The sequence below is a fragment of the Dysidea avara genome, chromosome 3 (genome assembly GCF_963678975.1).
Source record: "Dysidea avara chromosome 3, odDysAvar1.4, whole genome shotgun sequence".
NCBI classification, from domain to species: domain Eukaryota; kingdom Metazoa; phylum Porifera; class Demospongiae; order Dictyoceratida; family Dysideidae; genus Dysidea; species Dysidea avara.
This window is the reverse complement of record NC_089274.1, coordinates 36,144,904-36,163,607: the sequence shown is the minus strand read 5'-3', so window position 1 is coordinate 36,163,607 and position 18,704 is coordinate 36,144,904. Positions and strand designations below refer to the sequence as shown.

Genomic DNA, 18,704 nt, shown 5'->3' with positions numbered 1-18,704 from the left:
AGTCGTTTAGGCAATGTGTAGAAGCATATGTGACCGGATTTGCAAAAAGGTACTTTTCACACACAAAATTTGACCCATTTTTTGAGTTTCGGTGGCTCATAACTTTTTTATCATTGTATATCATTGCCTGAAAGTTTCCATGATTGCAGCTAAATTATCTGGCTGTATTTTGAAACTAAGAGCAAGTTAATCAGTACAAAGCAAAGTGTTACATCTTTTAATTGCTTGTTGGCATGTAAAATGTGTTAAAAGGGTACTTTTTCACAAATTTAGTCACATATTTCCACACCATTTGCCAGCCATTATTAAACAGACCACGGAACAACACAAAGAGGACAGCTAGGTTTAAATAGGCGAGTACCTTATACTTAGTTATAGTCCTAACTACTTAACTTAATATATACTTACTGTGCCAATAGCAAAGTTAGTGAGCTTAATGTAATACGAAATGCTATAACTATGAAAACTGGATCCCACAATTGCATTTTTTCTGATGCTGCGTGTAAAATGTAATGATGTATGAATAGCGTTCTGAAGGCTAATGCTATTAAAACCACTATCAATCATCAGATACTGATGTATAAAAGGAACACGGTGAGTGTTCTGTAGTTGTTTCACCTATCAGGTGAGTGTACCTATCACTTATACCACGGTTTTGCTGATATATACACCCAGAGCCCTTGGGCCTGCAGCACTCATGCTTCAGGTGTATATATCAGTGAAACTCCTCACAGCCGTGGTATAGCTATTACTTAACTGCATGAAGAATATCATTGTGATCACACAACTGGTGAAAGTATTGGTAACAGATTAATCTTTTTTTATAAAAACTGTTTTCCTTGTGGCTTGTTACAACAAGTATTCAGCTAGCATTTATGTTACTGCTAATATACTTGTTATTGTTAATCATTCTTTTCACTTAATGCTCTAATATATGCGAGATACTGTCAATTCAAGGAGAACTGTTTGTAGATTTAAGACGCGCAATGGAAACGCCACCTTTAAAAATCACCCTAGAACATCTTACACGACAAAAATCACCTTTATGGCATCTAACATCAAATGTAGTATTAAATGCAAGAAAATACTTACTGGCAGCCAGATATAGATTGTAAAAGAAATCACTGAAATTCAAATTTCATCTACAGTGGAACCGCTCTATTACTGACAATTTGGGACCCAGAATTTTTGGCCATTTTTGCTGTAATATAAAGGCTTTCTCTTTCAAGGCAAAAGATGTATTAACCAGACCTGTTGGGACCAAAATTTTTGTCCTTATTATGGAGGTTTTTTCTATTGTGTCCTTAATTTGGAGAGTTTGTTAAGAGAGGTTCCACTGTACCCTCCTGACAGCCAGCCAGCTAGCCTTGCCTGCCTGTCTGCCCACCTGCCTGCCTGCCTGCCTGCCTGCCTGCCTGCCTGCCTGCCTGCCTGCCTGCCTGCCTGCCTGCCTGCCTGCCTGCCTGCCTGCCTGCCTGTCTGCCCACCTGCCTGCCTGCCTGCCTGCCTGCCTGCCTGCCTGCCTGCCTGCCTGCCTGCCTGCCTGCCTGCCTGCCTGCCTGCCTGCCTGCCTGCCTGCCTGCCTGCCTGCCTGCCGGCCTGCCTGCCTGCCTGCCTGCCGGCCTGCCTGCCTACCTGCCTGCCTGCCTGCCTGCCTGCCGGCCTGCCTGCCTGCCTGCCTGCCGGCCTGCCTGCCGGCCTGCCTGCCTGCCTGCCTGCCGGCCTGCCTGCCTGCCTGCCTGCCGGCCTGCCTGCCTGCCGGCCTGCCTGCCTGCCGGCCTGCCTGCCTGCCTGCCTGCCAGCCTGCCTGCCAGCCTGCCTGACCACAGTCACAAGCCAAACGAAGCATTGCATGGCCACCATTTTACACCACAATAACAAACTCACCAGTGGCATGTGCCGTTTGGGGTTCTGAAGAGTGTGTGCCTTCTGTGTCTTATCTTTTCTTTTATCTTCTGGTCTTTGTCCTTCTTCATGCATGAAACCATATTGAGACATTAATTTCCCTACCAACAATTTCCTTGGGCAGCATATTTAGACACCGCAAACTTATTTAAGCGCTTACACTTAGTAGATACCTGTAACTTCACGATAGGTTCAATACCACACCTATTAATGCGATCTTAGTTGATTAATAATGATCAAGCACTGAGACCACACCTCTAAGCAATCTATTTACTTGATCACAATGCCATCCCTTGTTATTATTGGTCTAGTTGTAATCATAATGCTAGCACAATGAAAATATGAAATAGTGACACATCCCCTAGTAGGTGAAAGGCCAACTCGAGATACTCTACTACAGCAGTCACCCTGATAGAACAGTCATATGCGTATAGCTGTATGCTATAACAAACAAAACCTACCCCCTACAAAGGATCCAATTGATAAAAGGTAGTAAAACAAGAGATGAATGATGATATTACAGTATAGCTCAGTGGGAAATTCCTACTTTGGCATTGAACAGAATCATAGCATGCCAATGTAGGGATTTTCCCACTAAGGTGAGGTATGCTGTAATAGCATCATTCATCTCTTGTTTCACTACTTTTTATCACTTGGATCCCTACTTCATTTTTTAAATTAATAATTTTTAATATACTTGTTATAATTAGATGTCTACTTACGATCACAACAGTTACAAGCACAAAAAAGGTAAAAATATTCACCACAAAATGTTGTAATGGTCTCTGGTAAGTGATTTTCCACTTAATCAGATACCTCTATGTCTTTAAAAGTATGATGGTACCGATATGGAGTACAAAATAATGGTTTGAGAATGTACTATATCCCCAGATGAATAGGTAGCTCCATATGCCAAATTACATATAGTTTATATCTACACATTTGTTTTGGGAGAGAAGACAAGTGCATAAATGTGTGTGCCTCATGTGCTGTAATCATAGCATATGAATACAAGTCTGATATTTCTTATACTGCATCAGTTTATAAAAATATAAACGAAGCTTCTGAGAAATGATTATGCTCAAAATTTTATCATTATTCTGACGATGTGGGTGGACTAATACTAATAAGTCTGTTCCAACTTTTCAACTTTTGTAATCAAAATGTCAAAATGTACAGCAAGACTTTGAAATGGTAAAAATTGCTGCATGTAGCTGTACCAATTTGTCAGGAAGCTATTCCATAGTGACTAATAGATTAGTATAATAAATTAACTATTCCACTGATCATTCTATTAGAGTGACTACTCTATTAGAGTATATGGTACAGCTCAAATGTAACATCGTCTCACGAGAGTGTAAGTGATTTAAAAAACTCGCTATTTAAAGGGCGTGGCACCTCACGAGTATTCATCCTGTTTCATTTGGGATGAATACTCACGAGAAAAACAGGTACCACGCCATTTAATTAGCAAGTTTTTATTGCTCTCACTCTTGTGAGATGACGTTACATTTGAGCGGTACTGTATGTGTTCTAACTGCTCCAGCATGCGAGAAAAACAATTTTTAATTATTGTGTTATCACCAAATTATTGCATCCCTAAAGTCTAATTAGAAAATTATTATATGTGTATTGTCATTATAGCTGTTTGTGATATGGATCTCATCCATGTTATGATAGTATTGATGTGTAGTGTGACATGGTCAGGTGAGTTTGTAATATTTCTATGTGCAATATGAATGTTAAATCTTGAGGTCTAACTAGTTTGAAGTATAAATAATAGTGTAATCACATGTTATATGTATTTACATTCAACAGGTGGACAGACTTGTATAGATGATGTCTGATGATGTTCAGCGCCGTGGTAGTGATACTCCACTTAGAAATAACAGAATAGTAATTGTTCACGTCTCAATTTTACTTGTAATGGTAGAATAACCAACATCAGGGTTAGGATATCATCTGATGGTACTGGAGATAATTTTCCTTATGTACAAGTATGGAGACCATCACAACCATCATTGTATACCAGATGGGATCAAGTTCACATACAATCAAGTCACCTCAAGACTAATTTAACTTACCCAGAAGCAAACATTCCTCTCACTGGTAATAACAGAATACAATTTCAACCAGGAGATGTTATAGGATTTTATAATCCATCTGATTCTGGTTATGAAATCAGGGATAGACCAACATCTGGATATATGTTCTATGTATTCACTGGATCTACTGCTACATCACTTGATCTTAGTAATGTTAATCCCACTCCCATGGAACGGCAACCATTAATCCAGTTCACACTTGGTGAGTATGTTGACAGTTAATAGGATGTGTAGATATTCATCTAGGTATTGTGTTCCTTAATTAGTTAATAATTATCAACCACCTCTGTTATATTTGTTTAGATATTCAATGTAATAACTTATCAACACCATCCAATGGAGTGATAACATCATGTAGTTCTGGTAATATTGGAGTGGGTTATGAGGGAGACACTTGTAGTTTAACATGTAACACTGGTTATGAGTTGACTGGTAGTGATACTAGGACCTGTCAGAGTGATGGGAGCTGGAGTGGTAGTGATGATGTGTGTAGAAGAGGTTAGATGTAATAGTTGTAGTTACATTCATACATGTATTTATTTTCCTTGCACTTAACGTAAATGCTTTTTGCATAAAAGACTACTTTACAAGAAGTAAACATTTTTAGAAAAAATAACGGTATACATAAAATGCTTTGACCTTTGAGAGATAATAAATCCACTAACAGACCTGCTAGCAGGTTCTTAAGATAGTTAATGAGTTGATGTTGTGCTACTTCCAAAAACCAGGCGCCATGCAGCAAGCAAACCTAACTGGAATTAATTAAAACCAATATTTATTTTGGGTATTTGCTTTGTTGCTACACGTATACACAATAGAATCATAGTAATTTGTAATTGATAAAATATTTTGTAGTTCTGTAATTATGTTGCTTAGCACTGCTACTTTTAGTTTCTTGGATGCACCTTTTTTACAGCAAAGGTGTTTTTGGGGTGGATTACTACTTTTTTGTTGTAGTTTAAGATTTTGGTTAATTCCCCATAATAAGGCCAGACTCTTGGACATGTCACACACAGATCTCTATTCGGATGCAATGGATATGGTACATACCCTATCTGATGGTGATACACATGTATGTATATTATAAGTAGAAAAGCAGAGTATGGTGATACAGAAGAATCTTATACTGTCTATTGCAGGCTATGATACTACTGATACACCCAGGACAGAAGAAAAGATTGTACAATTAGATTAGTTAATCAGATGTTAGGTTGAAGTTATAGTTAATCTAATCAAAAACAGCCAAGCTGTAAAAAAAGGGTACGGCCTCCAAAAAAAGTCAGGGTGAAAAAAGATGTAGTGCTGGCCAAGAAATGGCTGTGATGGTAGGTTAATGGCAAAAAATTTAATAACGACAATTCAGGTGAATTTGCGTTGCCTCCTCCACTAGGATTCGGCACCAAATTCACTTGAATTGTTGTTATTAAAATTTTTTCTATTAACCTACCATCACAGCCATTTCTTGGCCGCCACCTTGGATTTCACATCTTTTTTTCACCCTGGCTTTTTTGGAGGCCACACCCTTTTTTTACAGCTTGGTTGTTTTTGATTAGATATCACTTCTTTTTGTAATTTCATACCTAAAGCCAGCCTATCGCCAGCTTTAGATATTTCTTTTAACTAGTCTTTTTCTTTACCACAGATCTAGAGAGAAAATTATTATGAAGAAGATTTTAATGATTTGCTTAGCTACATGTACTTTAGGCAATAATATTATTTATAATTTTGTTGATTGATCATAAAAATAAGTCACACAGGTTAAACTGTTTGCAACTACAGGGAAATGTATATGTAGTTCTTTTCTACAGGGAGCCTCATAATGTAACTGTACTCTTTGACTACATGGTGAATGGTTTGTAGTTGAACTCACCACATGGTGGCTTATTTCTAGCTGAAACACTCTACAAAATGTAGCTGAATTCTCTCCAGTAAATAACATATTTAACCTTATAAATAACATATTTTTGTCTGTTGCTTGTCCGGAATTGCTGCAGAAGTACACAAACCGGTTGCCTCACAGTTCTGCTGTTCCATAAACTTTTAACCCGACTATTGCTGAAAATTATGTGCACTTGTTTCTCACCAAAACTATAGACAAATTTTCGAGGTGGCTTACACTGCCATTTAGAAGAGTTATAGCATTAGGTAAACAGTGCATACACTTTATAACTACACAGTAAGGACTGGTATCCGTGAAACGCCTTAGTCAAATCGTCACCAAACTTTGCAGCGTACAAGCCGCGTATACTGGCTTATGGCCACATAAATCACAAATCTGTTGTGATGGAAACCGGCTCTGAAACAGAAGGTTTGTGTACCGAAACAAGCGTTAAATGTCGAAAGAAACAACAAACACCCAGTGCTGACAATGTTTGAGTAAGTTGCTACGCTGGGCGTAACTGTACGTTGTATTAGAGAGTTTAGAAGGCTTACTATGGTAGCTAGACGGTCTATATGCGTTTATAATAGCTTAGTACAATTCGATGTACAGTTAGTATATTAGCACAATACAGGCTTTGCCTTTACCCGTATTTAATCATAATCATAATAACCTGTGTGCTTAACCTGTGTAATACTCATTGTTAGTGTGACCCGGGCCAGTTGTAGCTGACTACTCTATAGCTAGGAAATCCCCACTCTCCAGACTACAACATTATATTGACTTGAACAGACTTGTATTCATTTGACCATATAAGACAGCAGTGATGTTAATTTGGAAATCAAGCAGCCAACAGAAAATAGTATTGTCCATCGTCAAGTTGTATCAATAGCACAGGATATCATTCATTCAACATCAAAGGGAAGAATTCATACCCCTAAGCACATGTTATTACCTCTGACCATCCATAGTATGACAGGAAACAAAAATGCAGTTACTCTTCTGAATCTGTTTGGTCATGGAATTAGTTACACTCAATTAGAGGAAGTGCAGACTGCTATGGCAGAACGTCATCTTGAAAGAACACATGAAGGTGAGGTGTTTTTTCCATCCAACATTAACCCATCATCCAGAGTAAGTTTGTGTTTTGACAATAATGACATCAGTGAAGAGACCCTTAGCGGTTCAGGCACAACCCACTGCACCAATGGCGTAATGATTCAGAAGCAAATGGACTCCCAATATGCTGTTGATAATAGCAATGTAGCTGTAGGACAGAGGTCTAAAAGTAGAACAATAACACCACCTGCTCCATCAATTGAACAGTACTATCATAATAGATAAGCAGTGTTGTGGTCCAGGAAATATGGAACTGAATTTAACTGAAGTCACCCCTGAACAAATGGAATCTGCACAAAAGAAAGATTTTGCTTGGTTTTTACCACGTTTCGCAGACTGTGGAAACATATTCAATGGTCCTCAATGTGTTCCTAGTTGGACTGGATTTAATTCACTTGCAAGTGACACCATTACTGAGTTGGTTACTGTCCAGTAATTAGATCCTCAGCCACTGAGTTCAGCACTGTGTACACTCTATTGAAGTATGCCCAGAATGTGGCTGTGAAAACCGGTCAACCAGACATAGTTATAACTTTTGACCAAGCTATATATGCTAAAGCTCAAGAAATTATCTGGGATACCAACAGTGAATTTAACAATGTTGTTGTGCGTATGGGAGCATTTCATACCTCAATGATATTTATGACAGTCATTGGAAAGCGTTTTGGAGATGCTGGCTTGATGTCTTTGATGATAGAATCTGGTGCAGTGACCTCAGGTAGTTCAGCTGCAGTTTTGAATGGAAAACACTATAACAGAGCTATTCGACTACACAAGTTAGTGATGGAATCATTGCAACGACTGCGTTGGCAGGAATTGTGTCATCACAGAATTTACCAAACTTACCTGAAAGTTTTACTGAAGCTGATAACGGCTGTTTGGATACAATAATTGATGAACCAGTTTTCAATGAGAGTCAACTATTGCCGTTTCCTAACAGTGTATCTGGCAGAAATGTGTAATTTGCCAAGTAAGCATCCTGCAGCACATGAGGCTCTTAATTCTGGTGAATTTGTAATGCAGCAGAGAGCTAATAGTTTTAGCCAAACTGCAGTGGATCAAACAATTGAACAAAATGTTAACCACAGCACTAAGTCCAAAGGAGGTATCATTGGCTATAGCCTCAATAGTGGAGCAGTATGCAGATGGCTTGTTACTGCACACGAGCGTGCACAATACTGTGATCTATGTTGGGACCATGTAAATTTTTCTACTAGCAAATCAGCACCTAAGGATTGCCATTTTAGTCGAAAGAAACGTGATGAGGAGGATATCACAAAGATCATGACCACTCTGACAACATGGTACAATCCATTCACAGACAATGGTAATAACAGATTACTGAATATTTCATCAGGCACAGTTGCCACTGAAACTGTTACTGATCATTTGCTTAATGCATACACTGTGGGTGACGAACGGTTTAAAACTTTCATCTCAGAACGAATCGTGCAACCCAAAACTGGCCTGTTTGAACCTATCAAAAAGTTGAATCTGGGAAATTTTTCATCATTAGCATCTAAGTCAGTTGTTAGCACAAAAACTGGGAAACAAGTAACCTTAAAAGCAGATCGCAATTTGCTAGGTCGCATGCTAGTGATAGCACAGGCTCATACAAACACTTTTAATCTTCGAAATGTACTGAAGTACAGCCTTGGTCCACTTCCATGCTCCATAGCTAGCACAAATGGCTCTCTAATGAGAACTAACAAATCAAAACTTCTTGAACTGCTGGAAAGCCAAGCCTCACCATTTGGTGTGAACATCAACCAAGTATCAACTTGGATGTATGATGGCATGGCTCTCATCCAATCTATCAATTCTCAAGCCATACCAGACACTATGGCACAGTTTGCATAGTACATCTTTTCTTTAATAATGAAGCACACAAGCAATGAAATGCGTGTGGACTTTGTTTGTGACACGTACCCAGATATATCAATTAAGAATGCTGAGCGATCTAGAAGAGCTAGAGGTGATGGCATACGTACAAGAATACTTCATTGTGATCAGCCCTGTCCAAAGCAGTGGAAAAGGTACTTGTCAGTTGGGGGAAATAAAGAAGAATTGATTGAGTTTCTATTTAATCAGTGGCATCAAGATTGCTATGCACCTTACTACAGAGGAACACTGTACGTAACACATGGAGAATGTTGCCACTGCCTTAAAGTACAAAATGAACATGTAGCTTGCACTGAAGTAAGTGAATTGTACAGTTCTCAAGAAGAAGCTGACACCAGATTATTACTTCATGCTTTCCATGTTTCACAGCAGGTAAATCGGGATACCATCATCATTCAAACACCTAATACTGATGTAGCTGTAATTGCTTGTTCAGTAGCACATAAAATACATTCACGGATACTCTTAAACACTGGGATCAAGTATAGACAAAGAATAATCGACATCACATCAGTAGCTAACAATATGGGAATCAATATATGTAAAGCATTACCAGGCTTTCATGCATTTACTGGGTCTGATTCAACCAGTTCATTTTGTGGCCATGAAAAGAAAGTTCCATTTGAATTAATGATCTCCAGTTCTAACACTCACCATCTATCTACAATGATGTCCATTGGTGAGACAGTTAGTCCATCACCATCACTGCTTTCACAGTGTGAAGAGTTTGTCTGCCACATGTATGGGAAGCATAAACTTCAAAGCATAAATGAAGCTAGATATCAGTTATTCTGTGGTAAAGGATGTTCCTCTGAGCAACTCCCACCAACAGCAAATGAATTAGAGTTGCATTTGATGAGAGCATGCTACCAAGCTGCTATATGGAAACGTTTCCTTCAAGCAAGACCTCCAGACAACATCAATCCTAGTCCAAATGGTCATGGATGGAAGGTAGAAGGAGACCAAATATTAATCATTTGGATGACACAACCTCCGGCTCCAGATGCTATTCTCTCCGTAATATGTTGTGGGTGTAAGTCAGGTTGCTCACCTGACAAGAGAATGTGCTCTTGTGTAAGACAATGACTTCCATGCACGGATTCATGCAATTGTGTTGACTGTGGGAACCAATCAACAAATGTATCCTGTTCAGATGACCAGCAAGGGGACACAGACACAGAAGAATAGAATGGCAGCTCTAACATCTTGATGTATGGTGTACCTGCATGGAAAAAGTACTGTAATCAGACATAAACATGAAATTGAGCAAATAATGAAATGTAGTGTATTATGTATGTAACATATATGTGAAATTCACAAATTGAATATTTGGAATATGCAATTCATCACCTTAACAGCTTTATCTAATGCAAATTGTGGTACCTGTATAACAGACATACGTACATCCAAAAACACAATAAATACCCTCAAGGTTTATTGCCGCAGAAGACACACTTTGGTAACAGTTTTTGATGAGCAACAACTTTAACTAACTTTGTTATGAACAGAATTAAATAACTTAGCCAAAAACAAAAGTTGCCAGGGGAGTGCAACATAACGTTGGATTTTGAGTTTATCACCCAGACTATTGACTTTAAAAGGAGTGTGTCCCTACATATGCAAACAAAAATGAAGGGTAGCCTTGAAATTTAGTAGAAACAGGGAAAAACACTATAGACAAACTATAAAACAGTTGAGAAGATACTTCTGTGTATAATAAGTTGTTGAGAGTAGTTTGTTTGAAATGCACTTTCTTAGAAATGCATAGCAACGTGATTAGATAATTGCAAAATAATTCACCAATTACAAAATCTGAAATTACACTAACTGCGCATAATTGCATTATTATAGAACAGAATCCTTAGTTAAACTATATTTCCAGCTATATATCTAGCACCTAGTTTTTAGAAGTAGCACAACATCAGCTTGTTTCCATAGGATCGAATTACAAAGTTTTTGCATTAGTCTGTGTATTGACGGTATATTTAACCCTGAAGTATGATACCTGGTAAAGAAGTAATCAAAACTGAACATGACCCTAGCCCTAATGCTAACTGAGGTTTGCCTGGTACAACTGCTGGGATGGGCATTTCATGCCTCCATTTCTGAACTTACCATAAACTTACCTTCATACAACTAGTGTGTTTGATAGTGACTGGCAAATAAGGTTCAGGGTGGCAGCCGGTGACCAGCTAAATACCCATTTCCTTATAATAAGACCATTAAGAAGTGTGGTTATCATGCTTGGTTGTTATATGTCTATCTAGATCATCGAGGAGAATAGTCATCATGTTTTGTTAACCTATCATACATCTACAGGAAATGCTGGATATCTAATACCTCTTACAGCAGCATAAGCACTTCAAATAATTTTTTAGCATCTAAATATACTCCTCAAGGAAAGTCTTTATACAAAACATAAATACCTTAATATAGTTTTGTTGCATGAAGATGACAAGCAGCATACTCAAAGAAAGGCAAGATGTAGAGGAAAGACACATACCAGAGACTCGTCCCAGATGTTAGTTGCATAAAACAGTAGCTGTATGATGCCTCGTCATAGCCTCTATCCTTATGACTGTGGTTAGGCTGTCTGGCTGGCTGGCTGGCCAGCCGCCCAACGAACTAACCAACCAACCAACCAAATTTTGGGTTTGGCAATTTTGAAATTAAATTTTGAAAGTGTTTCTTCTTTTAATGCTATATTTGACACAAGATACAACTCTGTAAAAATGTTGTTTAGAATGTTTCTATGATGGTTTTCAGTGGCAGCGTTTTGGCAGGCATCCTTGATTTTGGAAGATCCTTACTATTCAGTACATGTTACAGTATAAAAATGTATATTACTTTTAAAAGCATACTTAAACACATATGCATATTATTTCAGTACCCTGCTTAGCTCTTGCCAATCCTAATAATGGAGTGACAACTTGTTCACTGGGAGATGATGGGGTTCTTTCCTATGAAGACACTTGTAGTTTCACATGTAACACTGGTTATGAGCTAACTGGTAGTGACACTAGGACCTGTCAGAGTGATGGGAGCTGGAGTGGCAGTGATGATGTGTGTAGAAGAGGTGAGCATTTTACGTATAGTATTTTGTCAATCACAGCAACCTTAATTCAACTTGCAGTTGCTTGCCCATCACTTACTGATCTTAATAATGGAGTGACAACTTGTTCACTGGGAGATGATGGGGTTCTTTCCTATGAAGACACTTGTAGTTTCACATGTAACACTGGTTATGAGCTAACTGGTAGTGACACTAGGACCTGTCAGAGTGATGGGAGCTGGAGTGGCAGTGATGATGTGTGTCGCAGAGGTGAGTCTTGCATGTGGGTAACTAACAACTTAAATAATGTATGGAGCACTATACTGGAACTATTGACTAATGATTTACTAGTGGTCATTTAAGCAGTTGGCACAACTGTAGCTTTTACGACTATTTAGTAACCACAGACTCTAGTTATTAGCACCGCCGCGCCTGTGTATGGAAAGTGCAACATGAGTGGCGTGTTGAGAGGCTAATACAGTATGAGACAAAATTGAATGCTGTATTTGCCTCGAGACACCTCCGGAGTGCTGTATTTTCGTACACACAAGCATAAGCGGTGCTTAAAGTGTTTTTACTGTACATCGCTTGGAGTGATTTTCTTGAGTACCTGAATCATTTCAATTTTTGGTGGTCAAACTATCAGTAAGTTGTCATATAATCTATTTGTGACCTATTTTAGAAAACCGTCAGTCTACGCACAATAGTACTTTTGTAATAAAATGCATTCAAAAATAATGGGTAAAAAATGCAAGCTTCAGAGAAAAAATTATGCAAGTTTTTATCACCTTGGTGGTCAGTGAATTGACACTCCAGTGGATAAATCCTGGGCATCATCGTGTTCCCCTATTCATAAGGAGTTTAAAAAATCTTTGTTTCATCTTCACACACAGGTGGGTTTCTGAGTTACGGATGTTTGTTTACGTTGTGATGACAAAAGAAATTACAACAATTTTTCTTCAATGAATTCGCCTTCCTTCCGGATCACAGAAGAATACCTTCGGCAAAAACTATACCGTGGTGGATTCACAAATTCATGATGAATGCAATGAGCAAAGATTCAATTCTGTATGCCATTGTATCAGTAAGTTTTGATGGTTTATGTAAGCGCCTGTAGATTATTTTCTTGATGTCTTCTGTACATATTGATTTATTCGCTCGTCTGGGTGTCTACTGCTGTATTTCCCACACTGCTTATCTTATGAAGCTGACACTTAGCCAATCCATTCCTCTGCCCCTGTAGACAACAAAGAACCAATAAAACAATTTTTATAAATGTGCATATATCGATGGTTTTCTAAAATTAGGTCATATTTGTAGTCATAGAACAACTGGTAAGATCAGTTTGGCTAGTTTTAGCATGTAACAGTGTCACACACGTGATCCATCATGCCATCTGTGTGAGGTTGTTGCTTCAATTTTCCTTGTCAGACTATCAGTGACTGTTCATGTAATCTATTTCTAGTCATAAAACCAACTGGTATGATTAGTTTTAGCAAATTACAGTGTCATGCATGTGATCAATTGGGATTGTTTTCATAATATTCCTTATATAACTGCGCTGCATAACTGTACTGTATTTACGCAATTATCCACATAACTGTACTGTTTTTGTCCAATTAGCCACATAACTGTGCTGTATGACTCATGCAGTACATTTATGCAGCTAATTGGTAAAATATGGAAAATAAAGCATGCAGTGTCACTTTGATCCTCAAACAATTATTGGTTACAAAGCACATATTTCCTGTTAAGCACACATGATAATCTTGCATTATACACACCTGTTTATTAAGTGCATACAGTTGAAAGCGCTGCTCCGAAGTCATGCTACATAGGGTGAAAGCAGATCATCATCATCATCATCATCAGAACATCCAGAAGTGTCCTAGTGCGCTGTATTCCCTGCCGGGTATGTGTGTAACTGCAAGTATCTGTAGTAACGATAGCCGCACAGGACTCCTCAGGATTGTCATTTCTTAACTTAAACATAGCATTTCACTGATGAGTAGACTACGTATATTCAAAACATTGCAGGCATATTTTATTGCTCTCTTACCAAAGTTCATGGTGGTCTAGTACATGTGCTTAACAAGTGTAATAAATTTCATAAACATTTTCTTCAAATATTATGACACAAACACCTATGTAATAACTAGAGTCTATGGTACTACACTAAAAGCCACCAGAAATGCCAAAGCTGCTCAACTTAACATGTGACCGGATTTCATATAACAAGGCTTCCACACACACAAAATCAAACTTACGATTTGACCAGAAATGGATTGCTGGTCTAATACACTATCATATTTCACACTGTACTTCCTTCAGCACTGGCAAGTCTGGTTTCTGTAGCAGCTTTCTTCCAACCCTGTCAAAGCCACGAGTGTGAGATTGGCACCATTAAATGGCCATGGCTTTGTGATAATGGTGTGTAGTGAGATGGGACTTCACAGAGAGCTCGCCAATAGTGTTCTCAGTCAATTTGGAGTAATTTGAGGGCCATGGAGGGCCATGGAGAGCCCAAACTTGGCCTCTGGATTCCAATCGTCTTCTTACTTCATTTTGTACCCGTATATTAAGACCACCGTCCACCCCCACCCTCCCACCCTATTACTACCACCTGTGATATTATTACCCTCTCAAAAAAAGCTGCTCAAAACAGGGCAAATTTTGGGTATCAGAAATGTATACACCCACTCAGTGATAGCTAGTGAACAGATGAGCAATTGGTGCAAATTTTGTTTGCACAGCTGTAGGCACTGGGAAGTTATTACACAATGATTCCTTAAAATCGCCATATCTCCTAACAAAGCTTTGTGCGTCGAAGCCTTGTTTTGTCAAATTCAGTCACAAATGGTTATATCTTTAATATTTGTAAATGCATCTGAAAATAAAGGCAGTTTCTGGGCTTTGGCAATAGTTTTAATAATTGGTAAACACAGAAAAGAGTATGTAGTTATGTTAAAACATGCTTGGGGGATTCCATAAGTATAAAGATAAGATTTTGGATTCAAAATTTATAGGTAATTTTTGGACAACTTGATTACCTTTTGATTCTTTGAATTTTCATAGTCAACTTACTTTGCACTGGCTGCACAATACTGCACCTGTATTAACATTAGTTGGATGGACTCATTTACTGGACTTGTGTAATGGGTTGGAAACAAACCCTTAACAATAATCCAGGAATTATCTAGCTCTTGTACTCCATTATCTAGCTACAAGTGCTCCTTATAAATTACTAAGGTCACATGTGCACCATTTATGCAAAACATGACTATTCAATGATAAAGGCTATTGTAGCATAAATTTGATTATTTGGTTACTTCAATAATTAACAATAGAGGTCAGGTTTCAGTGGAGTGCTAGATAGTCTCTCCCTGCCCCGCCACTCAATATTGAATTAGTAAGTTTATACTTATCTACAGGTGTGTATTCACTATTGTAAACTGTGTCCATGTACCACCCCACAATACTATAACTTAAGTTCTGTTACATGGTATTTTTTGTGACCCACTGAGCGGAACCCGGCCATTTTCACATATTTCTCAATTTCCATTTTATTGCTTCTCTGTTATCTGTAGTAGCAAAGGAATGGACAGCCAAAGTTTCGGCCTTTTGTGATGAATAGACTTCGAGTTATGATGCTAGACAGTTGGAACAGGACTAAACTTGATTTGTACAGCAACAATACGGCAAATAAATTACAGGTGCTTAATTAAACAGTCACAACTCACGACTGAAACAAGCTATTTCATGAGTTCCATTCCGCTAAATACATTAGGCCTTTAAGGATGATTCTTCCGTTTTCTAACAAGTACTACATTCTATTGTTGTCACCATTGTATTGGGCATATTGTAGTTTTGTTTCCATAATTTATGTTATGCATGCGTGTGATTTGTAATGGCCCTGCAATGCATTAGTATGGATATAGCAGTTTCGTAATAGTAGTTAAATGTATAAGTTAGAAGAACTGGGCTGAGGGGCTACTATTGTTTTAGCAATATTATTAACATATTGGTACAAAATTTTGGTGGGAGAAAATTTGGTAAATTTGACTAATAATATTGTCTTTAATTTGCCTAAAAAATTCTTCCCCAATTTTTAGCCAACTAATAGACAGAATGCAAGTATTTGCCAACATATTATCTTTCAAATTTTACCAAGAGTTAAATTGCCAAAATTTTCTTTCACCAAAATTTAGTATCATATGTACTATGGTTTATTGTTAATAGCTATCACAGTGTTGTATGTAATCAAGACACACGGTAGTGTGTCGTGCAGCCCAAGAAGCCAGCGCGCCACACCCATGAGTATATTGACAGGAAGAACGAAAACGTAATTTTCACACCTTTGTATCTCGGTTATCACTTATCTGATTGGAACAAAATTTGCTACACAGTTGCCCGCCAGCAATTGGAGTCTACATTCCAAAGTTGAAGGAAATCGCTCCAGCCATTTCCGAGATACAAGCTGCCAAAGTTTCGTTTTTTTTTCTTCGTTTTTTTTTTTCTTCTTCTTTTTCGTCTTTTCGCACACTTGCAAAAATTGCTATAACAAGCAAACGCGTACTCCGATTGCCGTGAAATTTGGCACAAAGAAAAGGAGTCCAACGGCAAATCCTAGCATCAAATTTGGTACAAATCCGATGAATGGTTCAGGAGTTACAACCGATTATTCGCGTAAAATAAGATCATTTTGTTGTCACGCCTACAGGGTAAACCGCTTCATGGAATGAGTTGAAAATTGCTATGTAGATGGAGTAACCATCGTAGCGGTGCCTTTTGGTGGTTTGAAAGGAATCGAGATAAAGACCACGGAGATATGACACAAAACCCAACCTGTGTCACAATTACGCGATCAATTTTTCTGAATAAGAAAAGTATTAGTTTTCACGCCTACTAGGCAAACCGCTTAGAGCAATGAGTTGAAAATCGGTGTATAGCTGGAATAATCGTAATAGAAAGTCCTTGCAGTAGTACAAATGAATCGGAGTACAAACCACTGAGTTATGATTCGAAAGCCAACTCCGTGTAGCAAATGTGAGATCGAGATACTCTAATAGAACAGTCACCCTAATAGAGCATTCGGCTAATCTATTTACTCCATTATAGCACTGTGAAAAAAGAGGGATATAAGATGGTATTTCCAGTGGCTTATTGAATACAAAAAAGCTTGATATAACCTGTATTATACTAACAATCTCATGTCAGACTTCAGTTAAGGGAAGCAGTAAAACCCGGAATACGGAATAACGGAACAGCGGAATAACGGAATAAGCGAAAATTACATTCTTAATATTTTACTACTATATATATAGTCTATAGCATTATACAATACTCACCTCGTAGCAATTCCACAGAGAATCACTAAGGCGATCCTCAGGGCGATCTTTAAATAGAACTAGCACAAAACTAACTACTCTAGAATAATCTAAGCTAAAAGACTTTCTAATACACTTTACTACAAAATCGCTACAACACTATAAGTTCTTTCTGCTACAGCTACTTATACCAGCCATCACACACGAGTAACTGCCCGAATTTATTAGAATCAAGCTGCACAAAGTGATGTCAGCTAAATACAGCACTTAACCTTTTGAATTTACATTAAGCTTGTTTGGCGATGGATAACTAGCAGGTTAGCCAAAGTAGATTATTTCAGAGAAGATTTCTTAGGATGGAATGTTGTCACTAATAAATTCGGGCAGTTACTCGTGTGTGATGGCTGGTATAAGTAGCTGTAGCAGAAAGAACTTATAGTGTTGTAGCGATTTTGTAGTAAAGTGTATTTTAGCTTAGTTAGATTATTCTAGAGTGGTTAGTTTTGTGCTAGTTCTATTTAAAGATCGCCCTGAGGATCGCCTTAGTGATTCTCTGTGGAATTGCTACGAGGTGAGTATTGTATAAATGCTATAGACTGTATATATAGTAGTAAAATATTAAGAATGTAATTTTCGCTTATTCCGTTATTCCGCTGTTCTGTTATTCCGGGTTTTACTGCTTCCCCTTCAGTTAATGTGTTAAATATACTGAAACCATATATGCGACGGTATAGTGTGGGCATTATATTAGATATAAGCTATTTGAGGTAATGTGGTAAATAAACTGAAACCATATATGCAATAGTATAGTATGGATTATACTAAAGTATAAAATGAGTATAATACAGGATTTATATTAAGGCTTATTTGTATTCAATAAGCCACTGGAAATACCATATTATATCCCACTTTTTGCACAGTGTAGAATTTTATTACATCACAAGTTATTCTGTAGGGAGTTCAGCTGCAAACAGTTAATCTTATAGACAGTTCAGCAAGAAGCAAGTCACCCTGTGGAGAGTTAAGCAAATAGATCACTATAGAGATTCAGAAGTCACACTGAAGAAAGTTCAGCTATAAACAAGTCATGCACCCTGTAGAGAATTCAGCTACAATTAAGTCACTCTCTAGAAAATTCAGCTACACAGAATTCAGCTACACACAAGTCACTGTGAAGAGAGTTCAGCTACAAACAAATTACCCTTTAGAGAGATCAGCTACAAACAAAACACTTTGCAGAGTGTTCAGCTACAACAAATCAACCTTTAGAGCGATCAGCAATGAACAAATCAACACAAATCTACCTGTAGAGAGATAAGCTAGAAACAAATCACCCTGTAGAGAGTTCAGCTACAAAAAAATCACCCTGTAGAGACATCAGCTAGAAACTAGACACAATGTAAGGAGTTCAGCTA

The 18,704-nt window shown here is 38.0% G+C and overlaps 2 protein-coding genes across 5 annotated transcripts in view; both read left to right on the top strand.

The window, feature by feature from the left end:
- LOC136250851 (sushi repeat-containing protein SRPX2-like) overlaps window positions 1–5,272 on the top strand; it is a 30,635-nt gene extending 25,363 nt beyond the window's left edge. For both annotated transcript variants that reach the window (XM_066043199.1, XM_066043200.1), the window contains exons 2-5: window positions 3,550–3,612; window positions 3,724–4,212; window positions 4,314–4,508; window positions 5,150–5,272. In XM_066043199.1, coding sequence (XP_065899271.1) covers window positions 4,113–4,212; window positions 4,314–4,508; window positions 5,150–5,205 — 351 coding nt within the window. In that variant the 5' untranslated portion in view covers window positions 3,550–3,612; window positions 3,724–4,112 and the 3' untranslated portion in view covers window positions 5,206–5,272. The remainder of the gene's footprint in view (window positions 1–3,549; window positions 3,613–3,723; window positions 4,213–4,313; window positions 4,509–5,149) is intronic.
- LOC136250834 (uncharacterized) overlaps window positions 1–18,704 on the top strand; it is a 443,931-nt gene that overhangs the window by 324,484 nt on the left and 100,743 nt on the right. The window lies entirely within an intron of this gene.